This window comes from Typopeltis vanoorti, chromosome 21 (assembly GCF_054136105.1).
Source record: "Typopeltis vanoorti isolate ZY-2024b chromosome 21, IOZ_Tvanoo_1.0, whole genome shotgun sequence".
NCBI classification, from domain to species: Eukaryota; Metazoa; Arthropoda; class Arachnida; order Uropygi; family Thelyphonidae; genus Typopeltis; species Typopeltis vanoorti.
This window is the reverse complement of record NC_143569.1, coordinates 81,853,271-81,878,011: the sequence shown is the minus strand read 5'-3', so window position 1 is coordinate 81,878,011 and position 24,741 is coordinate 81,853,271. Positions and strand designations below refer to the sequence as shown.

Genomic DNA, 24,741 nt, shown 5'->3' with positions numbered 1-24,741 from the left:
AAAGTTCCTGAAAAATAAGTCAGCTTGTGCTTTTAGAGAATACAGAGACAAATGTAAGAAAGCTAAACAGTGTGTAAAACTAGCTAAACAAAAGTCATGAGAAGACTTTGGCAAGAACATAGAAAATAAATATCAGAAAGGTGGCAAAATATTCTAGAGGCTATTGAAAAAGCTCAGAAATGAAGAAAAGAGTGTGTAAAAGAAATTAGAGATGATAAAGGTGACATGAAAACGGGAGAAAAAGATATCCTTGATGTATGAAGTTATTACTTTGAAAATTTGCTACATGAAACAAGCAGTGAGAGCACACTGATAAAAACACTGATCAGGCATGCAATCAGTAATACATTACTATACATGAAGTAGAAAAAGCCATCAAAAGCCTGAAATGTGGAAGGGCAGCTGGAGTAGATGATATTCGACCAGAAATGCTCAAGTATGGAGGTATAAAAGTCTTACAGTGGCTGCACTGCACAGTTCAGAAGGCCTGGACAGAGGGACGAATTCCAGATGATTGGAATAGAGCTCTCATAGTAACCATATATAAAAAGGGAAATTAAACTGAATGTGAGAATTACAGAGCTATTTCTTTACTAAGTGTTCCTGGTAATTTACGCAAGTATATTTGAGAAACGGTTGTGAAGGATTGCTGAAGAGAAACTTGCTGAAGAACAAGCTGGATTCAGGCCAATAGAGGCTGTCAGGATCAGATTTTCACTTTACGACAAATAGTTGAGAAATCATGGGATATAACAAAGATCTGTATTTAAGTTTTGTAGATGTGGAAAAGACATATTAAAGTGCCAAGAGAGAAACTATTTGAAATGCTACAGTTATGTGGTGTCAATGGAGCATTATATCAAGCAATACTTAGTCTTTATTTGAGTAGCAAGTCAGCGGTTAGAATTGAAGTACGGGAAGATTATGTTAAATCTGGTGTCAGACAAGGATGTACATTATCCACTATATTATTCATTATCTATATGGATCACATTATTAAGGAAAGTATTAAACCTGATATCAAGATTGGAGATGTTAATGTCAGCTGTCTGCTTTATGCAGACGAAAATCTGCTACAAGTTTGAAAGATTCCTTGACTAAATTGAATAACTGTTGCAATAGATATGGTATGAAGGTCAGCAATAACAAGACAATGAAAATAGGCAGAAGCATTGAAATTATCAACTGCATTGTGAATGGAGAACCTATAGAACATGTAAAACATTTCAGCTACTTAGGCACGATTTTTAGTGAAGATGGTAAATTAAATATGGAAATAGACAACAGAATCAACAAAGCTGGTATGGAAGGAAGTCAACTGAAGAAATTTATATGGAGTAAGAGAGAAATTATCCAAAACACTAAATTAGCTGACATATACAAGACAGTATTCAAACCAATTTTAACTTATGAATCTGAGAGCTGGGTTAGAAGTAAAACAGTTGACCAAAGACTACAGACTGCAGATATGAGAGTCCCGAGAAAGATTAGGGGACTGAACAGATAACATCAATATCATATTAAAAACGAGGATATTATTAAAGAACTTGACATTGTTAGCATCCAGGAATGTGTTAGTAGTGCTAATGTCAGGTGGTATGGTCACTTAAACAGAATGGGAGAGGAAAGATTAGCAAAACCAGTTTTTTCTACCAGGTTGGCAGGAAAAAAGATCCACAGGAAGACCAAGATATAAGTGGATTGATATAGTAAAAAGTGCCTTAGAAGATAGAAATATTAGATCTGATAATATTGGTGTCTTGACAGGTAACAGATTGATTTGGAGGAAAATTGTAGATAGGAAGTTAGTAATGACGTAAATTTTTCATGTAGTACTGTTGTGTCCCATTTTATGATTTTTATTCTATCTAGTAATTTCCTCTTATCTATGTTCTACTATTATCTATGCTCGAGATATCACCAAAATTTCTTACTAATACTTACGTTATTTCTCCCCTTAGTATCCCTAATATTTGTATTATGCTGCGCATTTTGGGACATTTAGTTTAAGATATTATACACAAAAAAGAAAGAACTAAAATATGTCTGAAAGTGAAACTATGTTGCAATCATGACACTTTATCTCGTTTCTTAACACATTAATCTCCTGCGTGATTAGGTTCGTATTTTTCAAGTGGTGCATTGGTCAGCAATTTCAGACAACCTCTTTTATCATTGAACAAAGGTTTATTAAAAACTTTAACATGGTACAATTCAATTTTTGTTATTACTCAATTCAATGCTATACTAAATATTTACAAACTAACATTAGCTTATTACAAGTGATTAGGCTATGATCTTATAATGGGTATTAATCATGCCGCCATAACAATTGAACATATAAATTCATACGACATGGACATATAAGATTAATTCACACTATTTAACTATCCAAACTTAAGTAGCTTAACTAAACCCTTTTCTGCACTAACACATAACTATGACATTTAAACTTTCCTATACGTTACAATAGAAATGCAAAATTCTCAGGATACGTAATTACTTATATAATATTCATTAACAAGCTTACTTTCATTATATTCTGTCAGATACTAAAGTCCTAGTATAAATTTTTTTTGGTCACCTCAACAGTTCAGTATTAGAATAATGATATCTATTACAGACGAATCTTAGTTAACACGAGATATAATTTACAGTACCTTTCTTTCTCAAGTTTTCCATATGGGCCTCTACCTTTTTCTGATTGAAGTATCCTGGTATGACCTCTCCAATAATCTGCTACTCCTACGTTCCTTTTGGGATTGAACTATGCTTATGCGGTCTTAACCTTTCGTAATTCCGGACACACTTTGAATCATCTATATAACGGCTGTGCAACTCGCAACGTGGATATCGGTTTCTTTACAGCTTTCCCTTTCTCGTAGTTATCACTGGAGTTGAAGCACAAAGAATATGCTTTCTTTTCCTTGACTATATGGCATTCTTCGCTTCTTACATAGGAAATACAGAATCGAAATCCCGCTCACTTTTGTTTTCGTATTGTGACGACGAAGATATAACCCCAATTTCGCCACTCAGGAAAACCGCGTGAAACCTATGCCACGGAGCTCGTCAAGAACTCTCCAGGAACTGAACAAAAAAAACCAAAAGCCAAAAAAAAGCCTTGTGTGTGTGTGGGGGGGGGGGGGTTCTAACCCTTTTATACTTTTTCTCCTAACGGCACCTTCTTTAACTTCTTTTCTCCGCCCCCTTCTTGACTTGACTTTACCGACCAATTGGGTGGCGTTTTTCTGCCAAACGTCCTTTGGTCGGCGAGCCCGTAACGATGTCTCAATCCAGGAATTTACCTTAAGCGATTGTCTGTTGTTTTTCTTGTGCTAGCCTTTAACTTAATCCCCTTTCCAAAATTTCTCTATGAATTCACTTAATATTTTAATCTCTAGCCTCTCACATACCATCTTTTATGACTAATCCTTTTCTGTCTTATTTAGTTAAATTTTCTCATTTATATCATATTACAATATTAATATGTTCTTTCTTTTGTTAGTTAGTTCAAACAAACTTTCTATTTTATATATTTTATCTAATCCTTTTCTGCTTATTTAGTTAAATTTTCTCTTTTATATCATATCACAACATTAATATATTCTTTCTTTTGTTAGTTAGTTCAAACACCTTTTTATTTTATTGGATGCAAGAATATTTCTTTTTCTTTTAAATAATTCATCTTTTAGCTTTAATGCGGGGTTTTTAATTTATTTGCTCTTCATGTTACACCATGATAACTGAGAATTCTACATTCTTAAGATATCAGGGTGTAACAGTACTATCATATTCTGTACACCCCTTCAGGATACATGTCAGGAATTTGATGATGACCTAACATAGAGAGAGAAAAACAATTATGATGGAAGGAATGATGAGAATCTATGTGTAAATGCATTAATGTTATATAACTGTTAATGATGAGAATGAATATTATTATGGAAATGATTATGAGAAGAGGATTTTGTGTTTATCTGGTTCAGACCTATCAAGTATGTACAAAAAGGTCTGCATAAGTAAGGCATTATATAAGAACAAAAATCTGCAAGCTGTCGAACAGTGTCACACAAACAAGAGTGTACAAAAAAGGTATGCAGGTAACTTTTGTCTGTACACAAATGCTAAGAGTATCAGAAACAAAGGGGTAAAGTTTGCTGCCTTGTACAATATACATTGGCACCTCATATTGTAAGTAATAGTGAAAACAGGCTATCAGAAGCAGACATACTAAGCTATTAATGATATTAAATGACATGAATCCAATTAGAGTTGAGACCTCTGACTGCAATACTAATAACTGTTTATCATGTAGTAGTGAGGTTGAAGCCATCTGGTGTAAGTTGAAGTCAAACTCACTGCTACATAAAGTGATTTTATTTGGTTATGCATTTCTTCTTCATTAGCAACTGATCCACTGGGTCTGTAACAACAAACCACTATATATTTGGTCTTACAGACCCAGTGGATCAGTTGCTAGTGAAGAAGAAATGCATTACCAAATAAAGATGGGTGAGGAAAAAATAATCATAACAGGGGACTTTAATTATCCAAACATTGATTAGGTAGCTGTGAAATCTTATGAGAAGAATGAAACAGAATTTACTGAGCTGTTGCAAGACAACTTCCAGCTGAACTCAAGCAGCATGTGACAGAAGGAACTCAAGGTCAAAGAGTGTCAAAGGAGGATTTTGGTTAAAAATGTAACTATTCTGCCTTCAGTTGGTGATACAGATCATATTCACTTGGAAAGCGACTAAGTTTATGAATGTTCCATTCAGAAAAGGTCACATGCTGAATTACAAAGCAGGAAATCATGAAAAGTATAAGCAGCAGGCTAGAAGAATCAACTATTACACAGAAAGCCAAATTTTATGAAATGAAACTGGCTCTGCAAGCTAAAGACAACCCAAAAGAATTCTATTGTTATGCCACAAGTAAAAGAAAGCATGAATATGAAAAAATAACTACTGAATGCAGATGATATGCAGGCAACTAATGCAGAAGGGATTGTTCAACTAATGAGTGGCCATTTTGCTAGAAACTATCAACCTGGTATATGCAACATTGAACTCATCACTACCTCTTCACCATATGAGAAACTCAGGTGTATGAGGAGGAGATAATAGAGCAGTTGAACAAATTGAATAAGAATTCTGCAACAGGGATTGATGGGAATATCAGCACAGATGCTAAAAGAGTATTTACCTGAACTGGCTATTCTATAACCAGGTTATACAATTTGAGTCTCAGAACAGGGAAGATTCCACGGGGGCAGAAAGGATGTATGGTAATCCCACTGCAGAAGTGTGGTACAGACTGATGTATCCAACTAGCGACCTATCAGTATCTCTGGAGTGATGGTAAAGATTTTGGAAAAGTTGGTTAGAGCTCACATATAGAAATGAGATGACAGAGAAACTATACTTTACAATGAACAACATGGGTTTACTGAGGGGGAAGGTCAAGTTTGAGTAACTTGCTGACATTCTGTAATAATGTTATGGCTGAGTAAGACAACGTGAATGGATAAACCATGATACTTTTGGATTCTGCTAAGGCTTCTGACAGAATACAGCATGACTGTTGCATAAAATGGATAATATGGGATTTGATATGAGGATGGCTAACTGACAGATATCAAAAAGTGATATATGGGGGATGTGAGTCAGCAAGATTTAAGGTGTGGTATGCCACAGGGATCAGTCCTTGGTCCATTGTTATTCAATCTGTATATTAATGACATTGGGAAAGATTTGACATGCAACCTACCTATCTCTACCCTAACTATCATTGCATCATCAAATAGCTGATATGATATGATGCAAAGATAGATAGGGTAATCAGAAGTGCTGCTGATATGCAGTATTTTCAGAGTGATTTGAATAGGCTTGAACAGTGCACATGTGAAAATGGCTGTCAGTTCAATGTTAGTAAATGTAAAGTCATGCACTTTGGTCAGATTAGATATCCAATGTCATATTATATTCATGGATTATGCTAGAAGATGCTGTTCAGGCTAGGACTCCTGGAGTTTTAGTAGCCATCTTGAAGTTCCAGTCAGGGGCCATATAGCAAAAATTGCAAATACTCTGAGAATAACTGCAATGCTGAAACAAACCTTGACGTGTAAAGATATCATTTTGCCTCTTGTGTTCTAAATGTAATTGAGATATCCTTCAGATATCCTATAGTCTTGGTTCATTTTTCTAAGTTATGGATTATTTGGAAAGGTTGAAAAAAAAAAAAAAAAAAAAGAGGTGAGATGGAGTTTCCTAATTAATCTGACCATAATTTCTATATGTGAAAGAAATGATCATGAGTTAAGTGCATTTACTATATTTAAACAAAACATTAATTGAATGTATATTAAAAATTTTAAATAGGAAAACTTCTAAATACCTCAAAGATTTTGTATTATTGTGCAACACATAGGAGGGATTTCTTCCTTATTCAACACTGACTTTCCAACCTTCTTGCCAGCAAAACAAGGCAAAATATAAACCTAGATCAGAGTTCTTTATGTTTAGTGTTTTCCAATCGTAAGTGACTTGCTTGTCTCCTCTTTCTATGGTAACTCTTATTTTTCCCAATGACACGAGAGGTTCCACACCAAAAACAACAGCTGTGCCTCTGCGGAGGGGTGGAAGCCTTGTAGTCATTTCATTTCCATCCACAAACACTACACCTGATAAGAAAAAATTAAAAACTATGTAAAATTTCAGAATTGACAGAAAAAAACTGGATTATATTTAAAGGAAATGTAAAAATAATTCAGGTGAGGCTCTATGATATGCTTCAACATATTATAGTATAACTTGCACGTGTTCATATATGTCACAAAGACTAACATTACCTTCTAAATTAATGAAGATGACACCAGGTTGCATATATTCTCCATCTCCTTCTCCCATATTGTGTCTATCGAGTACAGCAAGTCCTTCATCTTGTCTTCGCTCCTTTCCAGTTTCCAAGATACGAAACATCAGTGAATGGTTACAACTGGAAGAAAAATTGAAAGATGTTGAAAACTGTCCCAAGTTCTATATAAAAAAACAAAAAAATTTTCCTAACTGGAATAATTTCAGTAATGCTGCAAACATTATTGATTTGAATTCTTTGATCTCTGAAAGCTTTTATTTTCTAATTATTATTATTCTATTTCTACAGTTTTAGTTAATACATATGCCTCAACCAACTATTCACAATGGAACATCTGTAGACATGCATTACAAGTTATCTAAAGTTAAATATGGATGGCTGGATAATTTGAGTACCTGTCACACATAAGTAGATATAATTTTATTTTATTTTTTTTAAATAGTTTGCCTAATGCACATTTGTGACAATTTAAATGCATTTAATTTAAATACACGTGTAATGAACAAACTGAGTAGTGCGTATGAGGGTGGTCTGAAAAGTGTTCAGCCCTGACCATAGATGGCAACACTATCGACAAGATTTTTTTTTCTAAGTTGTTACATCTGTCATAAGCATCCATATGAAATTGCAAGTCATTCTATCAAGTAGTTTGTTTTATACAGCTGTCTGAAGCAAAAGTGCAGTCTGTATCCCTTGAAATGGATAAAATTGAGTGTCGTGCAGTTATAACATTCTTGGTAAAAGAAGGTTTAAATACCAATAGAAATTCATTTGAAGTTCATAAAAATTTATGGGCACTCTTCTCCTTCATTTTCGACAATTAAGAAATGGGCTACCGAGTTTAAACATGACTGTACCAGCCTTGAAGCTGATCCAAGTGAAAGATGTCCAAAAAGTGTAAAACACCAGAAATCACGGATCAAGTGCACAATATGGTATTGGATGACAGGCGAGTCAAAGTGCGTGAAATTGCTGAGACTATAGGCATTTCAAAAGAAATAGGATATATTTTGTATGAAGAATTGCAAATGAAAAAGCTTTGTGCAATATGGGTGCCACGCTTTCTCACAGCAGATCAAAAATGCACTCGCATGAAAAAAATCTCTGAACAGACTTAGAGCATTTTAACAAGAATAAAACTGATTTTGGGGTTGATTTATTAATATGGATGAGACTTGGATTCACCATTACACACCAGAATCCGAACAGCAATCAAAACAGTGGACAGAAGCAGGTTGTTCAGTGCCAAAGAAGACAAAGTCTGTTTCATCAGCAGGAAAGGTCATGGCATCGGTGTTTTGGGATGCTCAAGGCATTTTTGTTTATTAATTATCTTGAAAAGAATAACCAGGGAATATTATTGTGATCTTTTAACCAGACTAGATGAAAAAATTCGTGAGAAAACACCCAGTTTAAAGAAGAAAACAATCATCTTTCATCAGGACAATGCACCTGCCCACAAAGGTGTTTTGGCAATGGAAAAATTAAGAGATCTGCAACTATGAATTGTTGGAACATCTACCCTATTTCCCAGATTTGGCTCCCTCTGACTTCTTTCTCTTCCCAAAACTAAAATTCTTCCTCATGGTCAGCATTTTTCTTCAAGTCAAGAGGTGATTGCAGCTGTAGAGGGGTACCTTGCAGATCTTACTGAGAACCACTACGGGAAGGGGATAATGGTGCTAGAGCATCACTGGAATAAATGCATTAGTCTTAAGGGAGATTATGTTGAAAAATAATTTTGAAATTATAAATTTGTTTTTTTTTTTCATTGTTAGGCCGAGAACTTTTCAGACCACCCTCGTATTGCATCAGTTGTGTACAAGTTGCAATGGTTTCAAGTTTCAGTATATTTGTGATTTTCTCATGGTGGAAAGGGATGTTTGTAACTGATACAGAGATTTGTTTTTCACCATGTTCATCTTTTTGTAAAAGTTCCAATTACCAAAAGATCAGCTGAGCTGCATCTGTCTACATGATGATAATCAGTCATTGTTCATCTCTACATTTAACCATGAATGAATGAAACTGCAGCATAAAATCAAGATTAGGCAGAATGTTTGTCACTTTAGACAACTGATACAAGATGATGGAAATGATTTTATTATTTAATGAGCTTTTGTTAAAGTAGATATCATACCAAATCACTTGCAGTGGCATTTACAATGATAACCTCATGCAAATCAATGTTTGTTTGCTTGGTCCTGATCTTGGCAATTCTCTACAAGTGTTCTTTCATAGCTCAAGCTAATTAACTTGTATTTAGCCTGACACAATCAAAAATATACATGCAACAATTACAATGTTGTAGTGCTGAAATGCTGCAGCTTTCAACTTTCATAAATTTTTGCTCTACTCCTCCTACAACAAGCACTGAGTGGTCCCCTTAAGAGCTTTATATGAATCCCCAAAGTGTTGAAGGTTTATAAAAGTCCAGAGTACTTTTATTTGATCTATTAAGCTTAGGTGTAAAATTCAATGCAGTATAAATTTTCCTTTTCTTGCATCGACTTTTACAGCAGTTACATCTCGATAACATACCAAAATAATTTTGTATTTAACGTTGCAAATAATCTCAACAGCCCATGTATTTAAGCCCAAGGAACTAGCATACTAGATTGTAAAAAAACAGAAGATGTCTGAAAATGTAAGGTTCAAAGGCAATATAGAAATCGGCAATGTATTGATGTCTCGGTATTTTGTATAAAGTGCAAGTGAAATTTATTGTGTTCAAAGTCAGCCTGATACCACCTTCAAGGTCAGTGGTAAAAGGACGGTACACATCTAACCTAGTTCTGCCATTTTGTAAATGTGCACTTTCAGCGTGAACTAAAAGTCAGCGTTAAAGTGAAGGTCAAGACAGCTTGCGCGGGAATGTTCGGGGATCTTAACCCTTCGTCCAGAGTCCTGAGAAATTTGTATATAAGTCATCCAAGAATGAAGAAAGACATCGATGCCAGGAAAAGAAAAGGAGGAAAGAACGTCAGTAGGAATCGATCCACTGTATTCGCCAATCCAAATGAAGTCACGGACAGCTACTGGAGGTGAAAAACTACTGAGGGAGAAGCATCACAGGACCAGAGTGTGTTGCCATTAAGACAATCTGCATAGGCCTCAATCGTCGGACCCTCGCCCGAATCTTAAACACTGGGAAATCGTGCTCCAGGCTGCACCCGGGAGCCAATGGAATCTCTGAGTGAAAGCCCAAAACCTGAAATGGAAAAGAAGTCAAGGAACTTGAAAATAAGAACGAGTGCACAATAAAGAAGATATGCGAGTTGATTTCCATTGTAATTATGCTTATGAAATGTGAAACTGTCTAAGAAGGACTGATAGGTTTCTTTTAGAGTTATTATAAATAGTCTGAGAATAGTTTGCATAAAGTGATAGTTGGAATTTCTAGTTACAAGTAACAGAGCATGATATTCCTTAGAATGTACATGGGTTGATGGTTTTCTTTTAAAATGTTGATAAGTTTGTAATATGTTGTATAACTCCGTGAATTTACTAAAGGTTAATTTACTCTAATGTTTCAAGCTTAAAGTGAAGTAAGAAAGAATATTTCAGTATTGTGTGATTTGTATAATTACATTAGCATAAATAAATATATTTGTCTTGTTTACAAAGTGTGCCGCCTGATTTCAAAATAAACACGATCCAATGAGCAGGGGGGGGGGTTTAATGATAGCCACGACTGTTTATTGTTGAGAATGGCTTTACAATAGAAAGAGAACTCTACTGGAAGTATTAATATATCTTATACCACAAGGAGAACACTAGTGTGCACAGTCAATTAATCAAAAAAATAAATGTCTAGGGTTCTTCTGGTATAGGAAAGATATACTAAAAGTAGAGTAAAGATTAATGAAGTTAAATAATGAACAGAGATAAAACAAAGAAATTATAGAAATAGAATAAATAAGATTAAATAAAGATAAAATAAGAGAAAATTAGAAAAAATAAAGAGAAAACAAAAATATTACACGGGTTCCCTTGAACTGACACATATAGTACATCTCTTAAAAAAGACAGCCAAGTAATGAGCACAAAAGATTAGCTGCTCCCCCTTTTTCACTGAGGGCAAGGGAAAGTAGCACTAGCTGCCCAAAGTGGGGAGAGCAGTTAATCCACTTAAAACACCACACCATATAATTGTGATGTTTTGAACAGCTTTTCTTTTGGTACCTTCTCATATGACTTTTCCAGATATCTGCAGAGCTTGAATACACATCCTCTTTATATTTCCAGGAGGACTTCTGTTGATTTGCCTTAAAGTGAAAATCTCATCCTGACAACTAGTATTTGGCCTGAAGCTATCTTGGTCTTCTCCAAGTTTCTCCTCCACAATTTTTCTTAACCTCCTAATTATGTTTGCATAAATCTTACCTGGTAATGCTAAATAAGGGAATTCCTCTGTAATTCTCATTATTTTATTTTTTATTATTATTTTTTTATAATATAGATCAGGGGTCAGCAACCATTTCAGACTCTTGGGCCACATTAAACTTTTATTTTTAAGGATCGGGCTGCAAGCATTTAATTAAGAGAAAATAGTGAGTTAAAAAATACGTACGTTATCTATTTTCATTATATCAATCTTAAAATACACAGAAATATTTAAAGTACGAGATATGAAATAAGCATGAAAATAAAACTCAATGAAAAATTAATATCACTTAAAAACAAAGTAATATAGTTTATGCATCAAATATGCGTGTCTCCCTGCTTAATGTGACTTTTGAGATTGTTTTCACTTAGCCAAATTATTTATAACCACTTTATAATCTGAGGTGCAAATTTGAATCAAAGCATGCAAATATTCATCAGTCAGTCGAGAAGAAAATCTGTTTTTTCTAAAACTCATGGCAGAAAATGCTTGTTCGCAAATGTATGTGCTTCCAAATGCGACTAACATCTTCTTTGCAAAACTGATTAATTCATCATACAAAATACATCACTGAATAATTCAACATACATGCCAAATAAGTATGGTCAACTTTTATGGGCCGCCAAAAATGCATGTTTGGGCCGCATGCAGCGAGCGGGTTGCTGACCCCTGATATAGATGGGTACTGTGAGAGATCTCCAATCATCTGGAATTTGTTTTGACCTGAATTATGCTGTGCAGCTACCATGAAACTTTTATACCTCCATATTTGAGCATTTCTGGTTGAATATTATTTATTTCAGCTGCCTTTCCACATAAATTGAAATATATATATAAATTGAAAAGACTGGAATATAGTTTAATCATAAGTATCATTAAGCATGTTATGTGCAGTTTCTACATGGTTGTATAAACTGATTGTTGGCATAGTCGATGCCATGCAGAAAAGGTCTTGAATGTTATACATATTAATTAAAGACTTCCAAATGTTGTGAAGCATCATTCCTTGGTACCTATTTAGTGTGCCTTTTGAGCTGACCTCTGAGGTCTCCTTGAACAACTTGTTGAAGTGTTCTTTGAGGATGTACATTGCAAGTCAACTTTTATCTTCCCTTTTATTTTCAACATCACTTATATGTTCTTTATTGCAGATTTTGAAACTTCTCCCAGTTTGACCTACATACATCTCTTTCCACAAGAACATGGAATCTTGTATACACCCAGATGTTTATAAAAAGGAGATTGTAGAAAGCTTCGTAAGGGTTGACTGGTTGGAAGGCTGTTCTGACGTTGACTGCCTTTGATATTTGAACTATTTTTCTTGATACACTGCCAAGTTATTTCAGGATGGTTCATCAGAAAATAAAAATATTGTCATAAGCTCCATAATGTTTGTAACTTGGTTGTTAAACTCATTGTGAACAGGTAATGTCATCTTTCAAGCCTGCCTTCTGTGGTTAATTTCCATGCTTTATAACTGTGGGTTTACAGTTATACTGTTGGACTTGACAAAAGGCCTTTGGCAGGATACCACATGGAATTCTAATCACTAAACTGCAGCACATGGGGATGGATACAGGGTTGGTGAGATGGATAGGAGGGTGGTTGATGGACAGATATCAGAGAGTAATTTATTCAGGAGTTGAGTCCAAAAGAAGTTCTGTTACTAGTGGTGTGCAGCAGGGTTCTGTTCTTGGACCACTGCTATTTAATTTGTTCATTAATGATATAGGAAAGGATCTGAGAGGAACTGTTCAGTTATTTGCTGATGATGCAAAGTTGGGCAGAGCAAAAGTGAATACACACGATGCCAAAATTAATGTGACAAACTGTAAGATTATGCATTTTGGGGTGAAAATATTAGCAGCATTATACCACATTGCTGGAACTGTACTCCAGGAAATTGACGAAGCCAGAGACTTGGGAGTGTTAGTGGATAGGGTGTTAAAGTTTGGGGGGGGGGCACACAGCAAAAGTGGCTAAAGCATCTCATCAGATCACTTGGTTACTGAAGAATACCTTGACAAGAAGAGAAAAGCAGGCTATTGTTCTCTTTATCGAGGAACAATAATTGATAAGACCCCATCTTGACTACTGTGCATAGACCTGGGTGCCAGGTTTTCTTGGTGATGGGAAGGAGGTAGAGAGGATCCAGAGGAGAGTGACCAAACTAGTAGCTGGTCTATGGAATGAACCTTAAGAGAATAGGTTGAAGATGTGTGGGTTACAGAAACTGATTGATAGGCAGAAAATGGGTGATATGATTGAGACATTCGAACTACTGAGGGTTTTCACAAGATTAATTCAGAGAAAATTTGTCAGAACAGGTGTGGTTGTGGGAGAACTAGGGCCCATGGATGGCCCCTAGTTCTCCCACAATCACTCATTCACAACTCTCCAAGCAAAACATCTAGTCTTCATACCCCTACTAACCACACCTTTATTCAACTTCCAGGGATGATCCCCTGTTTTGGTCCCTCTAACCTAGTGCTGAAACATTTCCCCTGCATCTATCTTATAAAACCCTTTAAGCAACTTAAATGTTTCTATCATATCTCCTCTTTTTCTCCTATCAACCAACTTCTGCAATCCACGCACCTTCCATCTACTCTCATAGGGAACATTCCATAACCACTCACCATCTTAGTCACTCGCTTCTGAATCCTCTCCACTGCTTCCTCATCCCCAAGAAATCCAGGGGACCAGACTTGAGCACAATAATCCAGATGTGGTCATATCAAGGCCTTACAGAGAGGAATAACAACTTCCTTATCTCTTGTTAATGTGTTCAACAGCCAAGCTTTTGCTACCTTAGCAATATATCCTCTAAACTTTAACTTAACTGTCTACCACCACCCCTAATTCTCTAGCTTCATCTATTTCCTGGAGTACAGTGCCATCAATGTGATACACAGCTTGTAATCTATTTATCTAAAATGAATAACTTTACATATCTCGACATTAAACCGACACCTATTAACTTTTGCACATAGTGAGAGCCTATTTACACAAGGATGATATACTCTTGCAAAGTGGTCACTCAGTAACTGTACCTAATTTTGCATCATCAGCAAACAACTTCATATTTCTTTTTAGGTTATTTCCTAAATCATTTATGTACAACTTAAACAGCAATGGTCCCAGCAGTGCACCACTAGTCACCTCTTTTTGCCTCAATTCTGCCCCTCCATATACACACACACACACACACACACACACACACACACACACACACCACTTTTTGATATCTGTCCGCCAGCCACCCTCTTATTCACTTAAGAAGCGTCGTATCTATCCCCATTTGTTCTACTTATGCATAACAGAGTTCCATGTGGTATTCTGCCAAATGCCTTTGCAAAATCCAGCAAACTCATCATGTGACCATTTCCTTTATCCAACTCAGCTGTTACTCTATTATAAAAAGTTAGTAAATTACTAAGGCATTACTGATTCTTCACAAAACCATGTTGACCCTCATACAGTATATATATATATATTTTTTTTTTATCTATGCATTCTTGAATTCTCTTTTTAGCAATTTTTCTAGTACTTTTACCACCATGCCTGAGATACTGATTGGTCTACGATTTGCTAATGCAGTCTTAGAACCTCCCTTATGCAAAGAAATTACTTTGCCCTCTTTCCACTCCCTTGGAACTCTATCAGAGCTGAGACTTAAATTAAACAGCCTAGTCAAATGCATTGCCAGTTCTCTTGAACACTCTCTCAAAACCCTAGCTGATATCCCATCTAATCCTACAGCTATATTTAACAGTGAGATTCTGCAATATCCTAAGAACCTCCACAATTCATCCACCTCTGTTCCTACATTAGTGTCTGTCACAAGGTTAAAGTAGTGACAAACACTGCTTTAACCTCACTAGGATGATATACCCTTGCAAAGTGGTCACTCAGTAACAACTATTTTATCCACTTCTGTCTCTTCGTGATCATCATCACTCATTAAGGTTAATTTTCCATAGTCATTCTTCCTCTTACTTGCCAGATAACGCAAGAACTCTTTGGGATTTCCTCTTGCCTACTCGGCTAGATTCTTCTCATAATCTGATTTTGCCTTCCTTGCCTGAGCACTGTTCATGAGTTTGCTGGTCACCTTTCTCTTTATATACCCTCCAGAGCATAATCTTCTTCTGCAGCTTGTGCTTAATGATATTACTCATCCATCACATCAAACTCTTACGTGATTAACCCTCCTTACCCTAGGCATACAATTTAATATGCCTAGGGGGTAAGGAGTGTTTTATGCCATGGTACAAATTTAAGTTTCTTCATATACATGCTATAATCACCTGCCTTGTAGTTCCACAAATATCCCTTCCTGATAGAATATTCCTCATGTTTTACAATCCCCAAAATCAAGACTGCATGATCACTTTCAGCAATTGGTGAAACTTAAGTAAGCAGGTGTGTAAATTCTATTTCCTTCCTGCCATGTGATCTTTCTTCCTTCCTGTCTATATCTCCATAGTTGAAGTCCTCCACAATAATTACTCAACCTCTACTCATTTTACTAATTTGGTGATGCATGTCTTCCAGATCATCTGTGGAACTCCCTGGCTCCATAGCAACAACCAACTGTATATTTTGTCTTACTGGCCTTAATCTCACACTAGATTGCTTCAAATGAACGGCCATCCTCCTGTCTGTCTCCTATTCTTTTTGGTTGCAATTCATATGCTATCATCAGCAGCAGTACCCCCCCCCCTACATACACACCCATCCTGTCTTCTCTATCTTCCTTGAAAATACTAAACCCTTCACATTCAACTACATCATCTGCCGTCAGCCAAGTCTCACTAATGCCTTGGCAAGGTTGCACTAACCAATAACCAATGCCAAAAGCTCTCCTCCTCCTTTTTCCTGATACTTCTGGCATTAGTATATAGAAACTATAGCATCCCTTTATTCCCCATCCACCTTTACTTTCTGAACTGATTACCCTATTCAACATTTTTGCTTGAGAGACTAGATTCCTCACTTAGTCATTCTCACACTGACTCGCTTCATGGGTGCCTTCATACAAACTCACTTGCTTCCACCCTAATTGCTTAAGTTTCCCTGAATTTGCAATTCAGCATACTTGGTTAAAAAAAGCTCTCTCTCTCTCTCCAGAGACACCTAATACCAAAACAATTTATATGCAGTCCATCAGCATTGTACAAATGCTTCTTTCCATCAAACAGACCACAGATCCACAAATTCTACATCATTCTTTTTGTACAATCTACATGTAGACTAGTTAGCTATCAATGCCCTCCTCCTCAATTCACCTCTATCATAGCATTGTAAGAGACTTACAATTTTCATCTTCTCTGTCTTCAGTTTTTCCTCTTCTAACAAGTCCTTTACATCCTCCCTTCACAGAATACTTCTCGCTTCACAAATCATTTGTACCAACCAAGACAATCATTTCCTCTGACTTACCTTGTTGCATCCAGATGGCATGGCTAATATTGTGAATATTTGCATATGGGAAACACAATTTTGTCATACTTTTGTTAAGTACTTCCCTGATCATTGAGTCTCCATACATAATTTTCTCCTTGTTTTTCTTGTTTGTTCAGCCAGTCTTTATTATTCCTTCAGATCACCTGCTTCTTTCTTTTTTCAGCCCTGCATAAATCTTGCCATTTCTACAATTTTTCAATTTCATGCTTTGTCCTATGAAGGATAACATTTAAGCACGCTCTTTCTTTTAAGGTTATACAGTGATCAGCATTCATATTTACGAATTTAGAGAGACAAAAGCACGCTATTGCTTTATTAATATCCATTTCATTCTCCTCTATTTCCATTGAAGCACATTTGACATTAATAACATCATTTTCAATCTTACCGTCTGTATTTGTTGTGTTCACATCACCTAACAGACACTCACTTTGAAACACTTAATACATATTCTCTCTCTCTCTCTCTCTCTCTCTCTCTCTCTCCAGTTTCAATTTCCTTCCACATATTCTTTAATTTTCTTGACAAATACACATACACCCTTTTTTTTTTTTTACTTGAAAATGCATGTAATGGTTTAATGACATTTTTAAGCAGTCACATATGTGGATAAATGATCTAATAAAAAAAATAAAACATTTATTTATGTCAGATATGCAAAAGAAAAATTTAGAATAATAATTTTTACAAATGAAAAAGTTAATTCTGAATAGCTTGGCTTAAGGAAACCTGCCAACCAGGTAACAGTTTGGTCATCAATCTACATTAAAAGTTTCTATTTCAGCAATAAGATTATGCTTACTGATAACTGTAGTATTAACTAGTGTAGAGCTTTTTTTTCACTTAGAAAAGTATCTTTGTTTTTAACCTGTACACTGTAACAAGAGTATTGCAGTAAGGTTAGCCTGTGGTCTCTCTCTCTTGGTGTGAGATACACTATTACTAAATTTAATCTTAACATGTAATAGATTTACGTGTCTTCTTTCCATTGGAGCAACAGCACCCTTACTCTCAATTTAATCTATCACTATTAACAACAATAAAATAGTTATAAACAGTTTATAATTCACAACTAAACACAAAAACAGAGGTATAGTGAGTAACAACATCGTAAATGAACTGAGTTCACAAATAGTTTGCATCAGTTGATTCACGGTAGCATCATGTCACTGAAACAAATCACACAAGCAGATGTAGCATCATATAAATGGACACTGGTAATGACTGAAAAAAGCATTATATAAGTGGATCATCATAAGGTAGGGTATTGAAATCTAAATTTTCTTTTCATTTCAATATAATCAAAATGCCAGATGTTGCAGAATGAACTAGAGTAATTAAAAAAATATGAATTATTCTTGTTCATTGCTACCAACTTAGATCGACTTTTAAACATATTTCTAATTTATTTCAAGCTGGTTTTCAATTCTCCCCACCCCAACTGCTATGATAATATTGTAATTTATACTAACTACACAATTTTTCTTTTTAAATCAAAATACCTTTGTAGAGGTAACTTGGAATAAAGCACAAGAGCTGGCTGTCTGTTGTTTCTTGTAGCAATCTTTGCTTCATTGGTAAGCATATAACATAGATTGGTAGAGTCCCATTCTGAGAAGTAAAAAGAAATTACAAAACCTAGCAATTCTATAAATCAGATTTATATGCTTTTGAGAAATATTAAGTAATTCTAAATTGTCAGGAATCAAAAGTAACATTCATGCATGGGACTAGCTTCATAAAAAAATTATGCAATTAATTGACTCCATTCAAGGTATTCTCCCCACTATATACAGTAGCAAACAAATTAATTCAAACAAGCCAAATTTTTTGTCAAGTTTTCGATTTCGTTTGATTTTTGTTTCAGTTCACTACTTTGGTTGAGTGCTACGTGTTTTAACTACCTCTACAATGTTTATTAATAGTGTTGTGCATTTTTAATAGTGAAAACAAGTTGACATTCATCGTGCTTTATGTTTGGGTACTGTTAATGCAATTTTAAAGAGGTTTGGGAAGACAGGAATCTTTTCCCCTTACAGAAAAGGTGAATATGGGCAAAAAAGGAAAACTACACTTACTCAAGATCATTTACTAGTTAGAAAAAGCAAAATGAATCCAAGATTGCCTGCTGTAGACTTAAACAGAGACTTGGCAACTACTAGGATTAATGTTTCTGGCATGACAGTCCATTGAAGATTGTTGGAAGTAGGGAAGACTGCTCACAGACCAAAAAAGAAACGATTGTTGATGAAGGCTATGCAAAAAAAAGAGGCTCCAGTGGGCAAAAGTGTACAAAGGTTGGACTGTTGAGAAGTGAAAGAAGATCATATTCTCAGATGAGAGCCATTTCTTTATCCAAGGAGAGCAGGTACACTACGTTTGCAAATCAACAGCTGAGAAGACTTCTCCTGCCACTTTCAAAAAGCTCTTAAACACCCGGCTAAAAAAGATGTTCATCATTTACACATGATGGTCCATGATGAAAAGTGGCCAATATATAAAAATAAATTGAAGAAAAGAGTGATCCACAGATCCAGAAAGACAAAGAACTCATCTTCAAACAGGATCCACATTTAAAAAAAAAAGTGAAAGATTTCCTTAAAAATCATAACATCCGATTGCTTTAGTGGCCAGGTAGCTCTCCTGACACTAATCCAAAAGAAAATTTGTGGCCATAGTGAGAAAGAGGACTTGGAAAATTAAATTGTGATACAAAGATAACTTAATACAATCCATTATAAAAATATGGTTTAGGGATGCAGAAATAAGAAAAATGTGTTCTACAATGAATTTGCTTAAATAATTTGCTTAGGCATGAACTTATTAGAGGAATACATATAAATTGTTAGGTAAAATTGCAGTTTAATTTTTGTACTTATTATCTTGCAAAATTAAAATTTTTCTTTAAAACACAAGTGTTCAGATTAATTTATTTGCTACTGTACATGTGTATATTTTATGTGAATACCGTGAAAACTTGCAAACTGATGGTATATTAGTATTAGGATCATGAGTGGGCTAAGGGTTAAATAATCCAGAAACCCTGCTCTAGAGACCAAACTTTTTTTTTTTTTTTCAAGCTATTTCAGACTTCCAGAGTGATGGTCTCAATGCCATCAGTCTTACTGACATCTCTCCACAGGTTTAGAAACATTTTAAGAAAACAATTTCCACATATTTAAATAACATGAGATAGCACAAAATGACTATCTTGTATTCTCCTTGTAACAGCAGCACAGAAACATCCTTACTGAAACTCTAAAATATAAATTATTTTCATCTTCACTCCTCCAATTTTTCTCACAACTCATATCTTTGGTCTAATCTTTAATCAACTTTTCCTTCTAACATGCATTCCAGATCCATAAGTTAAAATTGGTTTTAACTATGTCTTGTATTCAGCTATTTCATAACTAATTTCTCTCATTCCATATAAATTTACTCAGTTAAATCCTTTGTTAATTCTGTTCCCTATTTCCATATTTAATTTTTCATCTTCACTAAAAACAGCTGAAATGTCTTACTTAAGTTTCCCTTATTAGGATGCAGATGCTTTCAGTGTTCCTGCCCTATATCATAGTCTGTCTTTTGACCACATTTTCATACAAAAAAATTTTTTGTATTATAACGTTTAGTAGTATAAAATCATTTACATGAAGTAACATCATTTAAATCCTATCCACAGCTTTGCAGATAATAGTTCTCTCCATTCATCTTACTTTTTAACAAACAATGCAGTACTCTGACATTTCAAGTTACAAGATCATCTACAACCAGAGACAAACACTGATCTACATATTATACTCCTTCAATGTGATGAGGACAATCTTATCATGCTCAATGCCATCTCTCTAGTAAAAGGGATCTCAGCTCACTTACCCTCAGTAATACACAAATTACGAGACAAAATCAGATATATCTGCTTGGACTAACATTTATTTTCAATCTCTCCTGATATAAACACATCACATTAATAGCTTCCTCAGCATCTCCAAAAAACTAGGTGTTCTCTTTCATTCAAGATGCTATTTTACACTCAACCAACACTTAACTATATACAAGTCCCAAACCTGCCCATGCTTAGAATGCTGTTTACATGTTTGGAGTGGGGGCAACTAAAACTTCCCTTAAAATCCTTGATGCCATCCATAGAAAAGCAATTCGGCTCATAGATGATTCCTCTCTTATAGATTCACTTCAACCTCTATCTCACATCTATTACTCCACTGAACTGGTCACCATCATTCCTCCACTTTCTGTTGTACCTGTTAATACAAGAGCAACAGCTGCCCAGCATCCCTTTATAGTGCAGCTGCAAACACACTGAACCTGCTTATCATACTTTTCCTCTTTCATTCCATCCACTCTGTCCTCTGGAACAGCCTTCCTCATGAAGTATTCCCAAACAACAACCTACAACTCTACAAAAATACATCAATAAATTTCTATCTCAGTCCTCATCTGCACCTCCCCACATGGCACTGACGTGCTTATAAGTCCTTTGACCTCTTGTGTAAGGGATCAGACCTAATGCCACTTTCTTTCATAACGTGATCCATGTAAATGATGAATAAAAGAATAAAAATGGAGAAAGTGTGCATATGTATCTTACCGATTTTACATCAACCCACATTCCTGTAATTCCTTCAATCCTAATTGCTGACTCAAATATAGACCATATATTACTCTCTATAATGTTCCATGGTTGTCTTGGTTGTCTGCAAGGATAGAAAAATCAGAACTCCATGGTGAATACAGGAAGTTAAAGAGGCAGTGAAGGAAAAGAAGAAAGAATATCAAAAGTTCCTGGCAAATAAGTCAAGCTTGTGCTCTTAGAGAATACAGAGACAAATGTAAGAAAGCTAAACACTGTGTAAAACTAACTAAACAGAAATCATGGGAAGACTTTGGTCAGAACATAGAAAATAAATATCACAAAGGTGGCTAAATATTCTGGAGGCTGTTGAAAAAGCTCACAAATGAAAGAAAGAGTGCTGTAAAAGGAATTAGAGATTATAAAGGATAAAAACATGAAAACTCGAGAAAAAGATATCCTTGAAGTATGGAGTAATTACTTCGAAAAATTGCTAAATGAAACAATCAGTGACAGCAGAGTGGTAAAAAACAATGACCATGCATGTAATCAGGAATATATATCCATACTTGAAGTAGGAAAAAAAGCCATCAAAAGTCTGAAAAGCAGCAGGAGTAGATATTCAACAAGAAATGCTCAAGTATGGAGGTATAAGTCTTACAGTGGCTGCATAGTTCAGAAGGCCTGCACAGAGGGACAAATTCCAGATGATTTGAGTAGAGCTCTCATAGTACCCATATATAAAAAGGGAAATAAAACTGAATGTGAGAATTACAGAAGTATCTGCCTACTGAGCATTCCTGGTAAGATTTATGCAAGTATATTTGAGAAATGGTTAAGAAAGCTGGATTCAGGCCAAATAGAGACTGTCAGGATCAGATTTTCACTTTACGACAAATAGTTGAGAAATCATGGGAATATAACAAAGATCTGTATTTAAGTTTTGTAGATATGGAAAAGGCATATGACAAAGCGCCAAGAGAAAAGCTATTCAAAACGCTACAGTTATATGGTGTCAATGGGGCATTATATCAAGCAATACTTTGTCTTTATTTGAATTGTAAGTCAGCAGTTAGAATTGAAGGAAGTACAGGGAGATGGTTTAATGTTAACCCCCCAACTGGCCATGATGTCTATAGACTTCCAGCTAAATCTGGATCTGATTCTGTAACACCCATTGAATAACATGGATAAGAAATGCAATTTGGTCTCATTATTTCATCCAAATCAGCCAGTAGGGAGGTTAAATCTGGTGTCAGACAAGGATGTACATTGTTCCCTCTGTTATTCATTATCTATATGGATCACATTATGAAGGAAAGTGGTATTAAACCTGATATCAAGATTGAAGATGTTAATGTGAGCTCTTTGCTTTATACAGATGAAAATCTGCTACCCAAGTCTGCAAGATTCTTTGACTAAATTGAATAACTGTTGTAATAGATATGGTATGAAGGTCAGCAATAACAAGACAATGAAAATAGCCAGAAGCACTGAAAATATCAACTTCATTGTAAATAGAGAACCAATAGAACAAGTAAAACATTTCAGCTACTTAGGCATGATTTTTAGTGAAGATGGTAAATTAAATATGGATATAGACAACAGAATCAACAAAGCTGGTATCGTAGGAAGTCAATTGAATAAATTTATATGAAATAAGAGAGAACTTAGTCAAAACGCTAAATCAGCTGTATACAAGACAGTGTTCAAACCAATTTTAACTTATGGATCTGCAAGCTGGGTCAGAAGTAAAACACTTGACCAAAGACTAGAGACTGCAGATATGAGTCCTGAGAAAGATTAGGGAGGCATGAACAGATGGCATCAATGGCAATATCATATTAAAAATGAGGATATTAAGAAAGAACTTGACATTGTTAGCATCCAGGAAGGTATTAGCAGAACTAATCTCAGGTGGTATGGTCACTTAAACAGAATGGGAGAGGAAAGTTTAGCAAAACAAGCATTCTCTGCAGGTTGGCAGAGAAAAGACCAGGAGGAAGACCAAGATATAGGTGGATTGATACGGTAAAAAGTGCCTTAAAAGATAGAAATATAAGATCTGATAATGTTGAGTCTTGACAGGTAACAGATTGATTTAGAAGAAAATTGTAGATAGGAAGTTAGTAATGATGTAAATTTTTCATGTAGTACTATCACATCCTGTATAAGTCTTGAAGGTACATGGCTGGAATTTGATGATGATAATGTTCCATTTACTTCATATAATTGTAGCATTTTGAACAGATTTTTCTTGGCACCTTATCATATGCCTTTTCCAGATCTGCAAAACTTAAGTACAGATCCTTCTCGTATTTTGAAGATTTCTCAAAACTATTTCCTGAGAAGTGAAAACCTAAACCTGACAACCTCTATTTGGCCTAAACTCAGCTTGTTCTTCTTCTAGTTCTTCCAAGTTTTTCTCTTCCACATTTTTTTTCTTAGTCTCAATTACATCAATTATATATAAAAGGTTTTATGCATCTCCCAGCCATGAAAGCTTTTAAACCTATAATACATCATTATTAAGTTTGGGGTAAGGAATTCATTTGAATCATTTTAATTTTTTTTTCCCATTTTTTATTTATTTGTATATAATGCAAAAATTATTTCTTTCCTTCAATAAGCAGGGAAGTGGTCTCACATGGCAATGAAATTCATCTCGCACCTAAAGACAAGTCACAAACATCTATGGCCAAGCAGGATTCAAACCTCCAACCTGCTGGATGGAGAGTGGTACATGGACAGTGATTGGAGAGCTTGTCCAACCAGGATGGTAATATATTGACAATATGGTACTTCTGCAATTCCTCTACCAGCTCCACTCTTTTTTATCATCGATGCTTTTCATATTGATGATATTTTCTTCACTTCTGTTAAGTATAAAGATGTTCCAGTAATAGACTTTTTCCTATTCATCCTGTTCTTCCCTGATGATGCACCCAGAACAGGAAGACGAAACTGGACATGGTTAGAATCCCTAGTTAGTTCTCCACATTCAGATTACTTACTTCAGATTCACTGACAGATTACATGGTTATCCCTTCCAGTTACTTTTCTTTGATTAAGCAATCTGCCTTTAACATACATATTTATATACAAACATATTAAGTTAAATCAGATTATTATGCATCAGTTTTTAATTAACTCATCCTCTGGTTATAACAAATACTTAATACTTTATTATCATCATCAAATTCTTGCCATGTACCCTTAAGGGGTGTACAGGATATGATAGTACTACACGAAAAATTTACATCATTACTAACTTCCTATCTACAATTTTCCTCCAAATCAGTCTGTTACTTGTCAAGACGCCAATATTATCAGATCATATATTTCTATCGTCTAAGACACTTTGTACCATATCAATCCATCTATATCTTGGTCTTCCTCTGAGTCG

The 24,741-nt window shown here is 35.2% G+C and overlaps 1 protein-coding gene across 1 annotated transcript in view; it reads right to left on the bottom strand.

Annotated features, from left to right (window-relative positions):
- Window positions 1–24,741, bottom strand: part of LOC150095047 (cytokine receptor-like factor 3) — an 87,784-nt gene that overhangs the window by 3,712 nt on the left and 59,331 nt on the right. The window contains exons 7-9 of the mRNA XM_090411472.1: window positions 18,244–18,352; window positions 6,860–7,005; window positions 6,406–6,691 (exon numbers count right to left, since the gene is read on the bottom strand). Coding sequence (XP_090267598.1) covers window positions 6,453–6,691; window positions 6,860–7,005; window positions 18,244–18,352 — 494 coding nt within the window. The 3' untranslated portion in view covers window positions 6,406–6,452. The remainder of the gene's footprint in view (window positions 1–6,405; window positions 6,692–6,859; window positions 7,006–18,243; window positions 18,353–24,741) is intronic.